The sequence below is a fragment of the Arachis ipaensis genome, chromosome B9 (assembly GCF_059453495.1).
Source record: "Arachis ipaensis isolate K30076 ecotype BB chromosome B9, ASM5945349v1, whole genome shotgun sequence".
Lineage (NCBI taxonomy): Eukaryota > Viridiplantae > Streptophyta > Magnoliopsida > Fabales > Fabaceae > Arachis > Arachis ipaensis.
In genome coordinates, this window is record NC_142444.1 from 6,704,730 (window position 1) to 6,725,920 (window position 21,191).

At 33.7% G+C, this 21,191-nt stretch overlaps 3 protein-coding genes across 4 annotated transcripts; 2 read left to right on the forward strand and 1 right to left on the reverse strand.

Moving 5' to 3' along the window:
* Positions 1–1,241: 1,241 nt before the first annotated feature.
* LOC148543626 (uncharacterized) lies at positions 1,242–1,874 on the reverse strand. Its single transcript, XM_088498605.1, has one exon. The coding sequence runs from the start codon at positions 1,872–1,874 to the stop codon at positions 1,242–1,244; it is 633 nt and encodes a 210-aa protein (XP_088354731.1).
* A 7,354-nt stretch (positions 1,875–9,228) lies between these two features.
* On the forward strand, positions 9,229–12,372 carry LOC148543627 (zinc finger BED domain-containing protein RICESLEEPER 2-like). 2 transcript variants are annotated; one of them, XM_088500293.1, is made up of 5 exons: positions 9,229–9,331; positions 9,519–9,631; positions 10,084–11,671; positions 11,753–12,068; positions 12,144–12,372. In XM_088500293.1, exons 3-5 carry the CDS (start codon positions 11,621–11,623, stop codon positions 12,212–12,214), a joined length of 438 nt encoding a protein of 145 aa, XP_088356419.1. In that variant the 5' UTR covers positions 9,229–9,331; positions 9,519–9,631; positions 10,084–11,620; the 3' UTR covers positions 12,215–12,372. The 2 variants fall into 2 exon arrangements, with proteins under 2 accessions (XP_088356419.1, XP_088356418.1); XM_088500292.1 differs by lacking the exons at positions 11,753–12,068; positions 12,144–12,372 and having other exon boundaries at positions 10,084–11,649.
* Positions 12,373–17,625: 5,253 nt separating this feature from the next.
* On the forward strand, positions 17,626–19,728 carry LOC107614728 (F-box protein At1g60400-like). The gene is made up of 3 exons (XM_016316869.3): positions 17,626–18,934; positions 19,022–19,210; positions 19,335–19,728. The coding sequence occupies exons 1-3, from the start codon at positions 17,690–17,692 to the stop codon at positions 19,548–19,550; spliced, it is 1,650 nt and encodes a 549-aa protein (XP_016172355.1). The 5' UTR covers positions 17,626–17,689; the 3' UTR covers positions 19,551–19,728.
* The last annotated feature ends 1,463 nt before the right edge of the window (positions 19,729–21,191 follow it).

Genomic DNA, 21,191 nt, shown 5'->3' on the forward strand with positions numbered 1-21,191 from the left:
ATTTTCTTTGAATAAAATTTATCTAGGTATTCTACAAAGATTTCAAGACGCATTAATCTGAAGTATTCATCGTCCGATTATAAAGCTACAGGTCGGCAGAAAGTGAAAAACAATTTCACTGCACGACCACGATAAAGATGAGTCGTCCGATAAAGGTGAAAACGCGATTCACCCAAAGGACGAGCTAGAGATGCCAACCACTTTCTACAAATCGACAAAGATGAACACAGAATAATGTAAGAAGTTATCGAAAGCAATCTAAAAAAGAACCTGACGAGGTCTTACGGATAGCTAATAAAATAACTTAAAGACTGGCCGACGTTCAGAAGTCGGACCAAGTCAACCCAAGTTACAAGTAAACCCTGGAAAAAGGTTTGGCCAACCCTATTAAAGAGGATTACTTTAACTTAGAAGGGCTCGACCTAGCAAAGTCAGCCCAAGATGAAAAGGTTATAAAAGTAATCCCTGAAAGAGACTTGACAAAGGTCCAAAAAAGAGGATTACAGAAATAACCTAGGAAGAGGTCGACCTAACAAAGTCGACCTCCTACAAAAAACAAGTTATAAAAGTAATCCCTGAAAGAGACCTGACAAAGGTCCAAGAAAGAGGATTACAAAATAACTTAGAAGAGATCAACCTAACGAAGTCGGTCTCCTACAAAAAAACAATTTATAAAAGTAATCCCTGAAAGAGACCTGACAAAGGTCCAAGAAAGAGGATTACGAAATAACTTAGAAGAGATCGACCTAACGAAGTCGGTCTCCTACACAAAGCAAGTTATAAAAGTAATCCCTGAAAGAGACCTGACAAAGGTCCAAGAAAGAGGATTACAGAAATAACTGGAAAGCAGACCAACGTGAAGAAATCGGTTACAAAGCAAGTAAAAGCAAGAAAACCGGAATACAAGTTGGACCCATTCAAACCACAACCTCAAAGGATCCAAGCTACAAATGATAAAACAACCTAAGGAAGCCGAGCAGTAAGGCTCCAACATTTCTTACAAAATTAGAAGAGATATCAAGATATAGTGCAAAAAGCATTATATAAAAACTACAAGGTTATACGGCTCCAGAGGTCAACAAAATTTACCTCAGGAGCCAAGAAAGCTACTTTTTTTTTCAAAATAAGGTTGCTAGGCAAAGCAACCTAGAAGTGTCAGCAATCAACAAGATACTAAATAAAAGAGTTTTAAAAGCCCACAAATCGGGCTATTTACACAAAATATTCAAAGAAGAAATCAATCAAACACCAGAGGGCTTCTCAGTATCGGCACAAGAAGAAGGAGGACGAGTTTGAATAGGCACAGCATCTACAGTTCCAACATCCCGGTTCAAAATCTGGCAATCCGGATCAACGGGAGGAACCGAAGAAGACGACACTTTAACAGAAGGCACTGGGGGAGGTTCAGCGTCATCATCATCTTGATCATCAGGGACAATTTTACCATCCCTCACAACATTGTCCAAGCTGACAAGAGTCAAGTCGGCATCAGGGGCGACAATTCGAAACTGCTCCATTAGGTTCTCGGAGGCAGCAGTTACGCTGCCCACAAGGTGACCCTGAAGCTCACCATAATTAGCCCGAGCAGTTTCCAACTCATCCCGAAGGCGCATTATTTCCCTATAGGCTGAGACATAGCTATCCTTATACTTCAGAGCCATGTCTTCATCCAGCCTCAAAGAAGCAGCAAGGGCAATAGAGCTGGTCTTCTCACCCTCCAGCTCCTTCTCCACCTTTGCCAACTTCACCTCCAACTCCTCCTTCAGACCCTTGATCCGATCAAATTCTGACTTGGCCTCCTCCATAAAAGATTTGGTGGCATGAATCGGAATCCCCTGAACTGTTCGGAAAATAGCCGCACCCATATGAGCCATCTTCACACTATTTTTGGTGATAAAATCCAAATGCTGAAGAAGAGACACGTCGTCCATGGGAAGCCCACCATAGGGGGCAATTTGCTGGTCAACAAATTCGATGGCATCAAAATCCGGGGCATCCAGGTTGAAAGGCTCAATTGTTTTTTGCTTTTTACTAGGAGGGGCACCAGAAGCTGCAGCAGAGGATTGTGGAGGATCGACCAGACGAACCCGAGGAATAGGAATTGCTTTCCTCGACCCGGGAGAACTCGGTACAGGAGGCTTCACTGGAATCTGAGAAGATCCCTCTCCGGCCACCTTGGCCGAGATGTTCAGAGCAGCAGTGGCCTTCTTCGCCTTCTTAAAGGCCTTCAGGGAGTCATTGTTCTTCGACATCTCTGCAAATGCAGAAACAGCAAAGAGTTACAAGCACGATAAAGAGGAAGGAAAAACAAGTATAAAAACAAAGCCAGACAAAATACCCAAAACAGTCCGAACCAAGGACGGATCATTCAAAAATCTCTTCGTATCAAGATGGGGGTGGTTTCCCCCAAAGATCCTCAAGAACAGCCACAAAAGCACGCTCGACATCATCAAGCATCTCCCAGGTATAGCGAGACACTCTTACATCCTTCTGCCACTCTAGAGGGAAGGAGGGCTCGTTATTTTCATCAAGAAAAAAGGGGCGGGCCCCTTCAACGGCTCGAACTTTAAAAAAGTAGTTCTTGAAGTCCTTAAAGGACTCATCATACATAGCAAACACTTTATGGCCCTGGGCGGACCGAAAAGAAACCCAAGAAGCTTTCTTTTTTGAGGAACCGCCAGGCTTGGCAGAAACAAACAAATAAAGAAACAAAGTCTGGGAAGGAGTTACATCTAGTTCATGGCAGAGAAGTTGGAAAATCTTAATAAAACCCCAGGAATTGGGGTGAAGCTGGGATGGAGCAATATTACACGACCACAGCAGGTCGGTCTCAAAAGCAGTGAAAGGAAAAGAAACGTTCAACTGACTAAAAAAGTACTCGTAAGCATAAAAGAAGGGACGCTCTCCCTCAACAGAAGTCGGAAAGGAAACTCTCTCGTCAGAATCAGGGGCAACAAGCTCGTAATCCTCCTCACGGGCATTGTTGCCACAAATCCTATGGCGCTTCCTCAGTTCTGTGCAAAACTCAGCATTCACAACAGAAACACACAACAAAACAAGGGAGTCCAGCCAATCGGACATCCCCTCAGGAACTCTGGAAGACATCTCTACAATGTTATTACGAGAAGACATGAGGCCAACTAATCCTACAAGAAAGAAAAGAAGACGGGGTTACTAAAAACATCTCGGACAAGGTAGAAAACAACTCAATATGATACAGACGAGACAAACAGAAAAGAAAAACCCCAAAACTCAAACCAAAAGTCCTGGGGCATCCTTTGGAGGCAATAACAAAGCAAGGTTCCCAAGAAAAACCTACACCCCGGTATCTCTCAAAACAAAAGAAGACCTAAAGCAGCAAGCATTTCGTCCATCAAGTTAAAAAACGCAAAAGTCATCAAAGCAACTATCTTTCTACAGTCTACCAGCAAAAGCACTGTCAACGTCAAAAATGCCAAGCAGAAAATCACCAAAGACACAATCTTTCTCAGAATTAGGCGACAACCACCATCAAAAGCACAAACAGAAACGGCGATAGCATGCGAAAGCCCTAAAAGCATTAAGCAAGAGCAATCATGCAGAAGATGAAGAAACTCCAGAACACACGGTGACAAACGGGCACGACAAATGCAAAAAGATTCAAGCTTTTCAAACAAGCATTCAAGCAAAACCAAAACTTTATCAAAAAACCGAAGGTCAAACAGCAAAAGAAGTAAGGAAGCAGAAAGTAGAAACCAAACCTGGAAAAAGGAGGAAAGTTCTGAAGAAAGTTGAAAGCCGGGGCAGGAAATCGTAGTGAAGCACCAACGGAGTACCAAGGCAAAACGTCGCAGAGAAAGAATGAGGCGAAACAGAATAAACACAAAGAAAAGCTGAGAGCGAGAGAATGAAGGGAGAAATGTGAAGAAGTTACGAAAGGGGCGAAGGAGAGAAACCGTTTCTGGGTTTTCAAAATCAAAATAAAGAGAGCCTAAGGGAAACGGGGCAATTAATGTTAAAATTAATAAAGGCATTAAACCCTCGCACGTTTCCAAAGCGCCGATATAAAAGCGCGCGCTTTTAGAGGAAAACATTCTACATTCAAAAAAAGACTCTACAAAGAAAGGAATCGACAAAATGCTTGAGTTCGACTTCAGGAAGGACCGAAGTCAAGGACTCGACCTCAAAAAAGAAGGCCGAGCTCAAGCAGGGGCACTGTTTATACCCTGGGTCGAGCTACCCGACCTGGGATGATTGGAGATAAAGCGACCAACCTCTTCAGGTCAGACTATCCGACCTCTTCTCAGAGAGCTCGGCCAAATCGACAAGAGAGCCCAGTAAAAGGCCCAAACAAGTGGAACACGACCCAAATCTTAAGGCGGCCTAAGCCTATAGAGATAAGGGCGGTTCCATTGAAGATACGCTGACCTCAACTCTAAAGATAAAGATAAGATAAGATAAGATAACTAACTTATCTTATCCAAAAGGTCACATCTCAACACTATAAATACACTGGAGCGCCCAGGTATAACTCATACTCTGATTCTACATAAAAACCTGCTTAATACCCTTTCTAACTTAAGAATCAGAGTCCCTTGTAGGTACCCCCCACCTTTCGGTGACAGAGGATCAGCAGCACAACCAGTCCAACAAGTCGGACGCACCAGCTCCGGCCGCCATTCACCAGTCGGACACATCAGTTCCGACTAACACAGAAGATCTCGACCGAGATCGACCTACAATTTCAGGTAACCCTCGGAACAGACACCTAAGCAAATAAACTCTCAGACTCAACGTATGAGCGCCACGTCAGCAAATGAGCTCCCCATTTGTATTACTATAAAGATTTCTTTTGATTTCTTTTGTACAATATTTATTATTATTAATAATTATGTGATTGTTATTACTTGGTGTTGATGATTGGGTTTGATTAATAAAAAATACAAGTTTTCGGCATATTCTTAAAATTTGAACACGAAATCGAACTAAAGACTCAATATTAAATAGTAAATAAGAAAAAAAAGTTAGTAATGCTTCATTTTTTGTACGATCATGACGTGCTAAAAGTCAGAGTACTACATGACTCGCATTTGATTTATAAATTTATATTTTGAAAGGATGATTTGTTATATATTCAGAAGTTTAAACATATATTTTAACCTTCGATTGAAGCAGCTTTTCTCCCTACCTATATATAATATTATTATAAATTTGTTCTAATACTTATAAATATTGTAATTCTTTTGTTTTAATGTTTATATATATTTAAAAATATCTTAATTTCAATCTAATCGTTTCATCGGTGCTAACGCACTTGAACCATGATTTAGTGTTGAGTTACACGATCTCCCAAGATTCATTTAAAAAAGAAATATAGTTATCATAATAAAAGTCAAATTTCTTATACTATTATATTAGATATATTTAAGGTTTAATTAGTCTATTGGTTTCTATAGTTTTGTAAAATTTTCAATTTGGTCTCTATACTTTTTTTTTTTAATTGGGTCCCTACACCAATTTTTTTTTCAATTAGGTCCCTACCGTGACCAAACAGTTTAATTTAACGGAATATTTCGTTCCTAAATTAATGATTCTCTAACTTTTTCTTAAATCCCTAATTCTCTTTCACTCTTATTTTCTTAAAGACTAAAATAACCCTCCCAAACTTAAACGAAAACTGCTCATTCTCTCAAACTCAGAGAAAATCTCTTCACGTTCTTCCCCTCCTTCGTTCGTTTGTTGTACACTCCGTCATCAGCTGAGATCAACTCCACTAGAACATTGCAGGAGAGTTTCACTTCTCCAGTGTCATCGCTGTCATTGTAGGCATTGCCGCTGCTTCTAGGTAAGACAACGCTTAACCTTGTCAGTCATTGAAAGGTTTTGTCTTTTTTTCTTCTGGGAGAATTTGCCACATTATTTATTAGAGCTTCTTTTTGTTTCTGAAAATGGTTGAATAGGAATTTATAGTATTGTATTTTCTTATTTTCGGTATGCAGTTATGGGTGATTCGAATTTCACCATTGAGGTCCACCATGGTGAAAAATTTGTTGACAGTGGACACGAATTAGTGTATTTAAGAGGAATGATTGTAGAGGATTTACATTTTGACGTTGATGAATGGTCATTGCAAGAGATTGTGAGTGAGCTAAAGCAACTAGGGTATAAGGGATAGGCTAGGGTATGGTACAAGGAACTTGGGATGGATTTAAAGTCAGATCTTAGAGAGCTGAAGTCTAATGGGGATGCGATGAGAATGGCTAGGTCACTAGCGTTAAGTTCCTGCAAACATTGTGAGGTATACGTTGTCGATGGAGTCAGAGAAGGTAATAGGATTGAAATCACTTTTAGTGATGTTGATTATGTGCCAGAGGAAGGTGAAGACAGTGGCTCTGGGTTGATAGAGGTTGAAATGGATGCTGAGTTAGAATCTTCTACTGATGAAGAGGTATTTGATGATAGTGCTAATGATGGTGACCATGAGGATCACTTTGGGTTTGAGGTGGAGGATAATGATCCACAATCAAATGCGTTTGGGGGATTCACTGGCCCACTGAATGATGAGGAACCTGCAGCAGCTGGAACAGCTCAAGGTGATAAAGGTTTAACGGAGGGTGATGAGCAAGTTGGGGGCATATCTGATGGATATGAGACTGAAGATATGGACAGTTATGAGGGAGACTTTGATGATATGATAAAAAAGAAGAGATTTTCCAAATACAATGAGACAGAAATGAATAGAGAGTATGAATTTCAGGTGGGACTGGAATTTAAATCACTAAATTAATTTAAAGATGCTATTAAGGAGCATGTCCTATTGAATGGTCGGGACATTAGGTTTCGAAAAAATGATAAGGTGGGGGTACAGAGTTGTTTGCAAAGGAAGAAAAGAAAAGTGCAAGTGGGTTTGTTTTGCAAGTAAGGTTGGTGGTTCTGACTGTTACAGGATCAAGACTTTGAATGGAAAGCATACTTGTGGAAGGAATTATAGCAGAAGACTTGCATCAAGTAGTTGGATCTCAAAGAGGATTGCCAACAACATCAGCAGAGGCGAGGAAATGAAGCTTGCGACAGTTATTCAGACCATCCAAGACAAATATATGGCTAATATCACTATTGGTAAGGCTTATTGAACAAGGAAGAAGGCAAGAGAAGAGGTACATGGGTGGGCAATCCAACAGTATGTTAAGCTAAGGGATTACTGTGCAGAGATACTTAGGGCAAATCCAGGATCCAGTCTGAGCATATTGGTTGATAGGCCTTCTCTTATGTACCAGCCCCGATTTATGAGAATGTATATGTGCCTTGATGCAATCAAGAAAGGCTTCTTGGCAGGTTGTAGACCTATTATTGGCGTGGATGGTTGTCACCTGAAGGGTGACCATGGACAGCAGCTGCTAGTTGCTGTTGGCAGAGATCCGAATGATAATTACTTTCCGATTGTCGTGGCTGCAATAGAGGCAGAGACTAAGGACAGCTAGGGGTGGTTCCTAGAAATGCTATTAAATGACATTGGATAATAAAAAAAGTGGATTTTCATGAGTGACCAACAAAAGGTATAACAAATGTATTAATTAATTTGTTTGCACTTAAATATGGTTACGAACTACAATGAATAATTTGTTATATATATTTGCAATTAATTTGTTATGTCTGTGAATATTAATCGACTATAAGAATTTGCTATGTTTGTGAATATTAATCTGCTATATGAATTTATTGTGTTCTGCACTTAAACTATAAATCAGGGGCTGATGCAAGTGTTTCAAGAATTATTGCCAACACTGGAGCATAGGCTTTGTTTGAGACATTTATATGCCAACTGTAAAAACGCATATGGGAGTGGTACTATACTAAGGGACCTAATTCTATCTATTGCCAAAACTACCTATATGGAAGAATGAAAAAGAAAGATGAATCAACTTAAGGAGATCAATAGAGACTGTTATGACAAGTTGTTTGCTTTGGATCCAAAATTGTGGACAAAGAGTCACTTCACATTTCTGGCCAAGAGTGATATGTTGATGAACAATATCTTAGAGGCATTCAATGGAAGAATTCTAGAGGCAAGAGATAAGGCAATTCTTACTATGTTTGAATAGATTATGTGCTACTTGATGACAAGGTTTGTATAGAAAAAGAAGAAGGCAGAGAGGTATGAGGGCTCCGTTTTGCCAAAACCCAAGAAACGGCTAGATGTCATTGCGGTTAGAGCTATGGAGTGGCAAGCTAAATGGGCAGGAGATTTGAAGTTTGAAGTACACCATAAGAACAGGATGATCATGGAAAGGTTTGTTGTCGATTTGATGGCTGGAAGGTGTAGTTGTAGGTTTTGGGGCTTGAGGTATGCTCTATCCATATGCTTGCTGTGCTATTTTTGAGAAGGGTGACAACTCGGAAGACTATTGAAGTAACTACTACAACAAGGCAGCATACTTTGCTACATATGGACAGTCAATATCACCAATTAATGGAGAAAATATGTGGCCAAAGTACAATGTGATACCATCATCTCTTCCATTTTTAGAGTTAAACCAGGAATGCCAAGGATGGTTAGAATAAGGGAGCGTGATGAAAACAGAACACAAACAAAATATAGAAGAACTGAAACTTCTGTTACCTGCAGTAATTGTGGCCAATATAGACACAACAGGAGACATTGTCATAATCTTATTGTAATAGATATTGTTTGCTCCATTATTTTGTTGCTATGTTGAAAAACTATTACTAATTTCTATTTGATATTGTAGCTCCTGAAGGAACACAAGAATCTGATGCTGCTGCTGGAAATGAAGGAGGTGATGCTGCTGCTAATGAACCTGGTGCTGCTGTTGAAGCAAATGGATCTGAAGCTGCTGCTACTGCTAGATCCAGGGTGGTTAGAAGGAGATGCAGAGGAAGAGAAACAGTAGGGATGGGTAGAGGAAGGGGTAAAGGGAGGGCTGCACCTATGAATGCACCACCAACTCAGGCTCCAAACACCCCTGCGCCATCATCACAGCCTCCAAATACTCCTGCACCACTATTTCAGCCTCCAAACACCTCTGCACCAGCATCACAGGTAGAAGTGTCAATTTAGCCCAAATCTTAGGGCCAGCCCTCAACCCTCCAAAAAAATTCTAGCCCACAGCCCTAAAAATTATAAAATGATATTTTGTAAGCCCAACCCTAATTAAGCCCTCCCAACAAAAAAGTAAAATAGGACTGGCCCTATAAGCCCTACAAGCACTAAATCAAATCTTCTCCTCCCTGAGACCCGGACAATCTAAACTTCAATTGATAGAAGTTGCAACAAACAGGTTTTCGAAAGACAATGTTATCGGTGAAGGGGGATATGGAGTTGTTTATCAAGGCAAGTTAATCAATGGGAGTCCTGTGGCTGTTAAGAAGCTCCTCAATAATCTGTAAGATTTTTGAATTAGTTTATCAGTTTTTTTGGCTATTATCAAAATTGGTTTTGTGGAATCTTTCTTATCTTGTTTTACTAGGATGTGTGTATGCAGCTAGTTTAACTAACACTATCGTCTCACCTGATGCAGAGGACAAGCCGAAAAAGAATTTAGAGTGGAAGTTGAGGCTATTGGACTATTGGTCATGTGCGGCACAAGAACTTAGTCAGACTTCTAGGTTATTGCATTGAAGGCACTCACAGGTATCAAATTGTTTTGTTATGCATTCCATTTAATTAAACATCAAAATGGTAACTGCATAATTATTATTATTATTATTATCATTTTTTTAACTTGTATCCATTTGTGTTTAACTTTTGATGGCTGCTTTTATATGGATCTGACCATACAAAATGAATATTTAATACTTCTATTTATTACTGGAACTTAGTTGTAGAGCGAATTTAGTTGTCTTATTGATTATTGACTAATATAGTTAGAAGTTCTCTGCCATGGGTTTTCCTATGACCATAGATTTCGTTAACATTTTCTCTTGCTTTTCCATTCCTAATACATGTTTTACTTGTTTAATTGATTGTTACTGTTTTCTCTTCAATTACTTCTTATTGAAACTTTAAAGATGAATAATTAATATGAATTAATAAATGTTGTTGTTGCTATAGAATTTTAATACACATTATTTGGATATAATTAGAAAATTTATAAACATGGATGATGAGATTATTTCTGAGACTCATGTTCAAGCTTCTGGTAGTGTTGATTCTGATAAAAAATCTAATGTTTGGAGGTTTTTTAAGAAGATTGGAAAAGATAGAGATGATATTGAAAAGGCTGAATGCAATTTTTGTCATCATGAATACAAAATTGGAAAAAATCTGAAAACTAAGAATGCTTACGGGACTTCTCATCTAAGTCGTCATATAGTTTCTTGTAAATCTATACCCCTCAATATTAGATTTGATGATGATATAGAGGGTCTGCCAACTAAAATTGATCAGAATGTTCATAGAAAAAAACTCGCTCAGGCTATAGCAAAATATGATCTTGCGTTTAGCTTTGTTGAGTATGAGGGTATTAGAGATTGGATTAATTACATTAGTCCAACGATTATAATGCCTTCTAGAAACACTTTAGTTTCAGATCTTCAAATGATTTATTCAACAGAGAAAGAGAAATTGAGGCAGAAGATGTCTAGGATACCTAATAGAATTTGTTTGACATCTGATGTGTGGACAGCATCTACCACTGAAGGATATATTTGTCTGACAGCTCATTTTGTTGATGAGAATTGGCGACTAGTGAGTAAGATTTTGAATTTTTGTCGAATGATTCCTCCCCATACTGGAACCGATATGGAAGCAGTCTTATTTAACTCTTTGAAACAATGGGGTATTGATAAGAAAGTATTCTCTATTACTTTAGATAATACTTCTGCAAATGACAACATGCAAAACATCTTAAAAACTCATCTACGTAAGCAGAATAGTTTGCTTTGCGATGGAGAATATTTTCATGTGCGTTGTTTCGCTCACATTTTAAATTTGATTGTACAAGAAGGGTTAAAGGTGGCTGTTGGAGCTTTATTTAAAATCAGAGAGAGTGTGAAATATGTGAAAGCTTCTGATGGGAGAAAAATGAAATTCAAAGATTGTGTGCAGCAAGCAGCAATTGAAGAAGGTGTTGGTCTAAAATCAGATGTTCCAACTCGATGGAATTCTACATATATGATGTTGGAAAGTGCAATTAAATTTGAAAAAGTGTTTGACATCCTTAGTGTTGTAGATGGAGCTTATAAAGATTGTCCGACAAATGAAGAATGGAGCTTAGCAAAAAAAATGTGTGAATTTTTAGAGCCATTTTATGAAACTACAAACCTCATTTCGGGTTCATCATATCCAACATCAAATTTGTATTTTATGCAAGTTTGGAAAATTGAATGTCTTTTGGAAGACAATCAAACTTGTGATGATGTTGTTATTATGAACATGGCTTTCAGAATGAAGATGAAGTTTGATAAATATTGAAAGGATTATAGCACTGTCTTGGCTTTTGGGGCAATTCTTGATCCTCGATTAAAGTTAAAGTTCTTGAGGTTTTGTTACAAAAAACTAGATCCTTCAACCTTTGAATTGAAGGCAAATGAAGTATTGGAGAAATTTAAAAGGTTGTATGGAGAGTACATAAATACTTTTGGTGGTTCAACAATTTCTCAAAGTAGTAATCAATCTCCTATGTCACCTGAAGAAGGAAGGCTTACAAAGAAGAGCAAAATGGTGATGAAGGTATTTAATTTTAATATAGTATTATTTTTCTCCTATTATGTTTATTCGTTACTTAAATAATCTTTATACTATATCTTTTAGGAGTTCAGAGAATTTGACTGTGAAACCCAAACTTCTAAGGATAAAGATGAATTAGAGATTTATCTAAAAGAAGGTTTGATTCACACCAATAAAGATGATTTGAAGTATGATGTGCTAAATTTTTGGAAGATTAACACTCTGTCAGTTATGGCCAGAGATGTTTTAAGTATTCCCATCACTACTGTAGCATCTGAGTTTGCATTCAGTATTGGTGGACGTGTTTTAACAAAATATAGAAGTTCCACTCTTCATGAGCATGTCCAAATACTTATTTGCACAAGGAGTTGGTTACGTGGATTTGTTCCAAATCATGATGGTAAATATTTATGCTATTTTTTCAAATAATATTTTAAATTGAATTTCTAACTGTTTTTTAATTGGTTGATTTTAGATGATGAAATTGGTGAAATTCATGAAGAAGAAGTGTCAACAGCAACGATGTATCCCCCTCAACATTCATGATTTTAGATGATGAATTTTTGTGTCAACTTTATTTTGATTTTCTAGAGACATTATTGATGGTAATTCTAGAGAGTAAGAAAAAGGGTGATGAGATAGTGAATTCCATGTTTGATTTCTTGATATATATATATATATATAGTTAAAAGTTAGATTTAATATGATCAATGTACATTATTAACATTTATTTTTTTATTTTTTACGCATAAAAATGATAAAGGGATAAAACAAACTAATGACTTTTAATAAGTTTTATATGTGTTATTGAAATAGAGAATGTAAAAAAAAAAAAAAGAAAGAGAATTAGGTAACCCATGGATTGGCCCTAGGGCTTTTGGCCCATGAGGGCTTTTTAAAAATTTGACCCTATTAGTTAAATGGCTTTTTATTCTTCTAGCCCTATAAAGTAGGGCCAAAACCCTATAGGGCCAAACATATTGACACTACTAATCACAGCCGGCCACCTTGCCTACACCAGCATCTCAGCCATCACTGTCAATTGCACCAGCATCTCAACTTTTGCCTAAGACCAAAATCTTTAACGTGAGAAGAAGTGGAAGACTCAATATAGGAGTTAGGAAGGCAACAAGTCAGCCACCTAAACATGTTCGACCTCACACTTGATTGAGGCTGAAGACTCTTTAAGGTTTTCTTTTGATATATATTGTGTTAGGTAGGATTCTTAGTGTTTACCTGTGACTCTACTTTCTTTATGGTTTATACCACTTTTATTATATGGTATGGACCACTTTTGTTATGTGAGTGAAAAACTGTTATGAGAAGGTGAAACATTTATTTTGTGGCTATCTAGGTGTCTTATAATATATAATGCAAAAAAATAATAGTGTCTATTATAATTCAATGCATCTTTTGTTTTAACTATTTTTTTCTCTGTATCATATTTCTATGCATATTAAATAGCAAAGGAACAACTTTCATTTAGAGAAATTAAACAACATTTGATATATCTTCATTGCACTCAAAATAAACAGTACACTTTTGACTTATATAGACTATTACATTCTCATAACAGCCATATTTTCTACATCTTTACATATAACACTGCAACAATCAAAACACCAAATATCAAAATAGCATAATTTGTATCTTGTTTTGCTTTTTCATAGTATCTTCCATTTTAACAAATTGCTCTTCGACTGAACTCAGCTCACCACAGAACTTTTCTACACAAACATCTATTTCTCCAACCTCTGTAATTAATCTCTCTGGATCCACACTTAATCTCTCTATCTTCTTTTCTTGTGCCTCCAATTCTCTAACCCTTCCAAATTCTTGCTGTGAACCCATTACTCCATCTTCTCCATATAATTTTTTTTCCTTTTCCATCAACCCACTCAAAAAACTTGCATCTCCTGTTAGGGCAAGAAATGAATCTTTTGTTTGGATTTCTTGATGTACTTGAACTCCAAGAATCAGAGTGTCTCCACAAAAGCAACGAACCCCCATTTCCTTTTGCTTCAACCATCCACTCTTCTCATCTTCTTCATCATCAATCCATTCGAAGAATTTGCATTTTGGAATTCTCCCACAACTAACATACCTTTTTCCATGGCTTGATACTAGGGGAAGAAGACATCACAGCAACTGTCTCACCACAAAAATAAAGATGTCTCTTCTTGACAAGAGTTTTGGAACTAGAGACTCCTGAAAATAAGTGACTTTGATCCATAAGTATTCACAGAGTAAGAAAAGCAAACAGAGGAGTAGAAGTTTGAGGAAGAGGCGAAGAGAGTGAGAACTCAAAACCCTAGTGATTCTCAACGATTTGTAAGGGGTAAACGAGGGGTATAATGGTTAAATTACCCAATCTTAACGTTTTTTTGTAATGTTTACTGTCAAGAGGGACCTAATTGAAAAAAAATGGTGCAGGGACCCAATTAAAAGGAAAAAAAATAGGAATCTAATTAAAAATTTTGCGAAACTATAGGGACCATTAGAGTAATTAAACCTATATTTAAAAAGTCAGTTATTAAATGAATTATCAATATAAAATATATATTAAAAATAAATTAAATAATATATATTTATACATGAATATATAATAAATAATTTAGTTTTTGAATTTTTACGTGCATATAGTATTTTTATATTTTATAAGTCTTTTTTGTTTTTGTTTAGGTATTGATTTTAATGCTCACATTCTGTTTCCTAAATAGAAATATATAATTTTTTTTTATATATTTTTTTTAATCTAAATTAAACTTGTATAATATGATATCACACCCTAACTAAAATCAAGAGAATCGAGGATTTGATGGATAGCATTTTTTCTAAAATATATTTTGTATATATCCACTATTTTTAAAATTTGGATTCAAAGTTATTTATTAAAAAATAGTATCTACCAATTTGATAAATTTTATACAAAATTATTATGTGTAATAAAAAAAAAGATAGAAATTCAAGTAGAATTATTTGTATGACTTCATATGAGGATACTAGTTGAAAATCGTTAGATAATTTGATATGTTTAACTAAGTTATTATTTAATGATTCTTAATTATAAAAATAATTACATTTGAGCTTTTGATAATAAAAAATAATTACTAAATTAATCACTATATATTTAATTATTTATATAAATACATGTATTATTTAATTTATATTTTATTTTTTATATATATATTTTTAGGAGGGTTAGTTACCAATTTAATATCCAAAAGATTTAGCCGCTGACAAAAAGTTTTTTAAAAGATGTTATCGATAAAACAGTTTTTGAATGATTTGAAAATACAAAAAAAATCAATAAATATTATATTTTTTGTAAGTAACAACAAGCTTTCATATTTAACAAATAATTTTTTCATTAGATCTAAATTTTTGTTGTAACATTTGAATAAATATTTAGAAGGTGCACAAAAAATTTTCGGAGCAAAATTTTATCTTTAAATTTTTTATTTTTATTTTTAAAAAAATATAGTCATCCACAATAAAAAAATAAAAAGAAAACACTCGATAAAAAATTACCAAATTTTAACGATAAAAAGATAATTTTTCTAATTATGATTCAAAAAAATTGCATCAAAATTTGATCTCTAAAATTATTTTTTGAATATATATTTAAAAGTTTTTTCTTGTCGTATTTTTAAATTTTTCACAGACTTATTTATCGTTAGTATCTTTTAGAATTTGTTTTATTAGCGATGCAAACTTTTAAGTACTATTTTGATAATTTATTTTTTTTAGGATGGACTAATTTTGATGATTAATTTTTTATTTATCAATAACAAAATTGATTTTATATTTATAAGCTACACCTTTCATAAATAAAAAATGTAATGTCTCTCTGTTTGTTTGAGTGTCATTAAGTTGATAAAAAAATATTTTTTAATAAAAAATATTTTTTATTTTTTAGTATGTTTAATAAATTTCTATTAATAAAAATAAAAATACTAAAAAATAAAATATTTAAAAAAAGGTATAATTTATATTTTTTTAAAAATTTTTTTTTAAATATTTTTTACAGAATAAATAAATAAATAAATAAATAAATACTTTTATTTTATTACATCTAAATACAATTGATAAATATAAAAAATTTCTTTCACCAGATATTTAAATATAATTTTTTTATAAAATCATTTAAAAAAAAGAATGGCTCAAACAAAATTTATTTTATTCGGATGATCACCAAATAAACCCCTCTCTCGATCTCTCCTTTCACCGTATGTTATATAGAGTGAGTGTGTAAAACACAACTGAAACCGAAATCTTTAAGCCGAAAAATTTCAGTTTCTCTCGCTCATTTGTTTCGTATCATCTATCACAAAGCAAAAAAGTGCTGCTTTGCTACACTTTCAAATCACCACAAACACACTATTGGAGAAGGTAAGTTTATTTTTAAATATTCCTTTTTTTTTTTTTTATTATTGGAACAACGAGCTTTTCTTTAGCGTAGTAACTAGTGAGGTTATTGTTTAGTTTAGGTGGGGTTAGGAGAAGAAATTGAAATTCATTCTTTAATCTTTAGTGATAAAGGGGATAGAGTCTGACAGACACACTATTTTTTTTATATTGGTTTATAATGATCTTTTTTTTTTTTGGAGTTTGGGATGTTAAGTTTAAATGTTTATAGTTTAATTTAGAGTACAAAAATTAGAGAGCTTGAATAATACAAAAATTAAATCATCCAATTTTTAGAACACAAAAATTAGATTCTTTGATTTTTAAAATCGTAAAAGATTTGAGGTACTTTGTACGTTTCACCATTTTAAAAAATAATACAAATTACCATGTTTGAGTATATCAATCATTTTGTTTCTATAAAGAAAAAAATTAGCCCCTTATTATTGCTTTCTTATGTCTAAATTCCATTTCAAATATTATTTCACTTCACATAATGCTTGAAATAATAATAATAATAATAATAATAATAATAATAATAATAATAATAATAAATAAATAATAAATAGAACAAATTTGTGATGGAGATCTACATAAGTTCCCATATTAATCTTTATATTATTATAGTATTTTATGAGTTTCAGATGGGCATTTTGTGTCACGATGAAATTTTGATGAACATTTTATAAATTTTACCATGAAAAATCTCATCATTGTACTTAGTTGAAAGTCATTCATAATCATAAATTCCTCGTTTCCCCATATGAATCATTTTGATAATAAACATGTAATACATGTGATTTGTTTTAGCCGAAGGGTAAAATGATAATATTTTGTTATATTTAAGGATATGAATACTAGAAGAATTATAATATGTCAATTTTAGACATTAAGGAGATCAAGAATTCGTAAGGTCTACTGGGCTAAGTCAGAATAGTAATAGGTCCAACAATATTTTTCAAATTCAGTAAAAAACATAAGTTTATTATTAATTTTTGAAATTATTAAGTCAATATTATAGTTTGCTTTGTTGTTAAGATTTGTTAGAAGATTTAATTTAGTTCTGATTTGGTTAGTAGTATTTTAAATTAAATCTGTTTTAATCCAATAAGATCTGGTTTAAATTAGTTTTCTTATCTTTAGTAGATTTAAATTAAGCGATTTTTTCTTATCTTTTAGTTAGTTTGTTAGGAGCCTATTTAAACATTTTTGATGAAACAATTTATACAACTTTGATGAATAAAATTTTTATTTGCCTTGTACACGTTTTTTTTTGTGTGATTAAATGAGGTAAGTGATTTGCTTTGCTTGTTGCAGGAATAAAATTGAAGGATCCATCACTAAGATAATTTTGTCTCTTCCAATTTTTATCCCTATAATCTAAGTTGTCAAGGACAAATTTTTTGATGGTATAGTAGAAAATCCTTTCTAGTGAGATCCAGCAGAAAACTCTTTATCTTAGAAGTGTATCTTTTGGTGTCATTCTTTGTCTTATCCTCCTTGCAAGCCTTCCATTGGAACTTTAATGCTTTGAATTTATTAAACCCCCAATACTCTCTTATCTGTATCCATCTATGATATTATATTTGCTATCAGTACTGAAGCTGGGGAAAAATGGACCAAATATCTGGTTTGCCAGAAGCTATACTTCATGACATTCTCGCAAGGCTTTCGGACAGAGATTCTGCCAGGACTAGTGTTTTATCAAAGGCTTGGAGAGAAACATGGTTTAAGTTTCCGATATTGTCTATTTGCAGCACTCAATTTTTTAGGAGTCAAGATGTAACGGTAGACAATTATATCAAATTAGACAAAGTTATTGACTATGTTGGGAGAAAATCGCTGAAGCTCCGTGTCCTCGGCATAGTAATCAAAGAATTCAAGCTTATGATGGACTATGTAGACCATAAGTACATGGCCCACCGTGTCGATCTATGGATGAAGATGGCTATTGAAAGTGGTGGCGAAGTATTACATTTACAGCTTCGCATTCCTGGTGGCTATGAATGGAGACTCAGTCCGGACAGGTGTTATGAGCTTCCACTCAGTGTCATTGAATCCAAATCACTTACTAAGTTGGTGTTGATGGGCGGAATCAGAGTTGAGCAAGCATTCCTCACCCATTCCATCAAGCTTTACTCATTGAGAATAATAAAACTATACAAACTACTTTTTGCACATGAAGGGATTATAGAACATCTCATTTCTCATTGTCCTCTAATTGAAGATTTAACGGTGATTGATTGTGCTGTATATAACCCTCCAATTAACGGAATTCCTCCAGTGTTTGCGTTCAGTCCTGTGAAATCACTATTCTTGCATGGTTTACATAAGCTCAAGAAAGCTTATGTTCAAGGAATGCAGGAAGTATATATTGATGCTCCAAATCTCGAGAGCTTCCGTAATTTTATTCATCCATATGCATCTTTCAAGCTGAATTTAGATAGTTGCACAAATTTGAGATGGTTGTGCTTATGGAATTTGAGGAGCATTGATCTTGGAGACAAATGGTTTCTTGAACTATTTTCTAAATCTCCTTTCCTTGAGAGTTTGGAACTAAACAATTGCTCTATGTCTCAAAGGATTAATATTTCAAGTGCTCAACTTAAGGTCTTGAAGTTATCATACTGCTCTAACTTGGAGGAGGTTAACATTGATGCTCGAAATTTATTATCATTTGCGTACGAGGGAAACCACCCACCTGGTCTATCTTTTCAGAAAAGTTCTAATCAATTGGAAGTCAATGGTTTTAGCATTGTGGATTTTCGGGACCTTTGTAGCTTGAGGAAATTTGTCCAAAACATTAAACCCCAAAGGATTTTGGCATCAGTCTCCCTCTTTATCTGTCCGTCAGTTCTAGTAAGTATACACTTGCTATTACATTGGTTCATTCTCTTTGCATATTTGCCTATTTTATTTATTTGTTTGTTTGTCTGAATGCTGTAGATTAAACCAGAGCAGGGTGCATTGCAAGTTTCATCTATTCCTCCAACTATAAAACGCTTGGAATTAGAGTTTTCTCCGAAAAATGAAGCTCACTATTTCCCTTTTATGAATTACTTGCTTTCAAGTTGCTGCCCGAACTCTATTTCATTGAGTTTTCGCTCTTATGTTCATAGTAAAGCATTCATTGAGGTATGTCATTATCCTCAAATTTTCTCGAGTCTTGCATTTACAACGACAACAGTACTTCCATCCCAGCAGTGACTGTCTAATGTGTTCTTTCTAACTCCGTTTGTTATTTTGCAAAAAACAACAGTTTTTGTATGAGATACTGATGGGCAGAAAGGAAGGGAAGTGCCACTGCAGTTCAAGTAACACAAAATGTTGGTGGCATGCCTTGAAGATTGTCAAGGTTATTTGTACCTTCAAGATTGATGAGAACGCTGATTTTGAGACAATGTTAGATGCATTGCCAACATGTTATGCTGATGAAAATATTGGTTTTATCTTAGAACTGTATTCAACTGATTGACATTACTTATTTAGTTTATAACGTTAGCGTTGCTGCTGTATTAGGATAATGAGTATGTAATTAAGTGCGTGCTTACATGTATATATCAATGTTCTACAACATTATCTCTCTTTATAAGGTAACGATAAGTGTGAATGTTCATGTTTAGAATTTTCTCTTTTTGCGAAAAAAAAAAAAATGAAGCAATTGATTTATATTCACTATTACGTCAAAGCATAAAATATAAAGTTAAAAACTAATCCTGTAGATGCAAATGTAAAAGTGTGTTTGAAATGTTATATTATTATTAAAACATACTAGATTAAACTAAAAATATACTAGATTAATATACACAAAAATCAAAATAAAGTAATTATTATTTGCTAAGTACTCTATTTATTAGTTCCTTCTCCCTCTTGTATACTGTGTAAACTACTTCCTCACTGTACTCTATGTATTTTGCTATGTCTCTATCTGAATCTGAATCTCTCAAATCCTTTGTCATTCTCCGAAAAATAGTTTGACATAAATTTAGTATTACATGAAAACATAAAATAAAATAAAAGCATGACATAAATAATACTGATTACTGAGGCCAACTTAAGTCCGTGATAATTTTGAAGTAATTGATAATTAAGAGATTAAAATAAAATATTTATGGATTGAGATCATATAAGTTGGCCCATTTGGTCGACCTTCTGGTTGTATATTATTATTGCTCACATTTCAATTATCGATTTATAACTTTTATTTGTTAATGCTATACTTGAAATCACAAAACATAATCCCAAATTATAAACACTAAATTATAAATTATAAATCATAAATCATAATATCTAAATTCTAAAACTTAAATCATATATTTTAAGAGTTTAATTTTAATGTACTGAGTATAAAATATTTTACACAATTGTGTAATCATAGCCGTTCTTTTGAATAACTATTCACACGATCAATATAAAAGATAGTTATTTTTGCTAATATAAAATTATGTGATAAAAATGGTTTTTCGCAGACCCTACACCAAAATTAAATTTATATTTTCAACCATAAATCATAAACTATAAATTCAAACTTGATTTTATTTTGTTTCACTTGCAAGTGTTTTTTAATTTTTACTTAAATTTTGGATGCTTCTATTATTTTAAGTTTTGAATTTTTACTGATATTTAATTATTTTTAGTTGTTGGTTATTTTTAAATTAATTGACTGAAATAATATCATTTTGTAGATTTTTTTATATATATATCCACTGTTTTTAAAAATTCGATTCAAAATTATTTACTAAACAAATTATCTACCAATTTAATAAATTTTATATGAGCAATATTATAAAATTAGTACAATTTTTTTCAACAATTAACCAATAATATTTAAAAATATTGATTAAAAATATAATACTAAACTATTGTCAAACTAAAAGTGTTAAATTGTTAGCTAAAAGTATTAACCAATATAAATTAAAATTACTAGTCCTCAAACCTTTCTCATTTTATATTTATAAAAAGGTTAAATTATCTTTATATAGTTTCTTCATATTTGTAACTAGATGTTTACACTTAAAAAGTTTTCAATTAAATCTGTGCACTAATTTTTAATTTATTATTAAATCTCTATTAACAATAAATATTATAAAAATATTTTTATCCATCTTACAATATT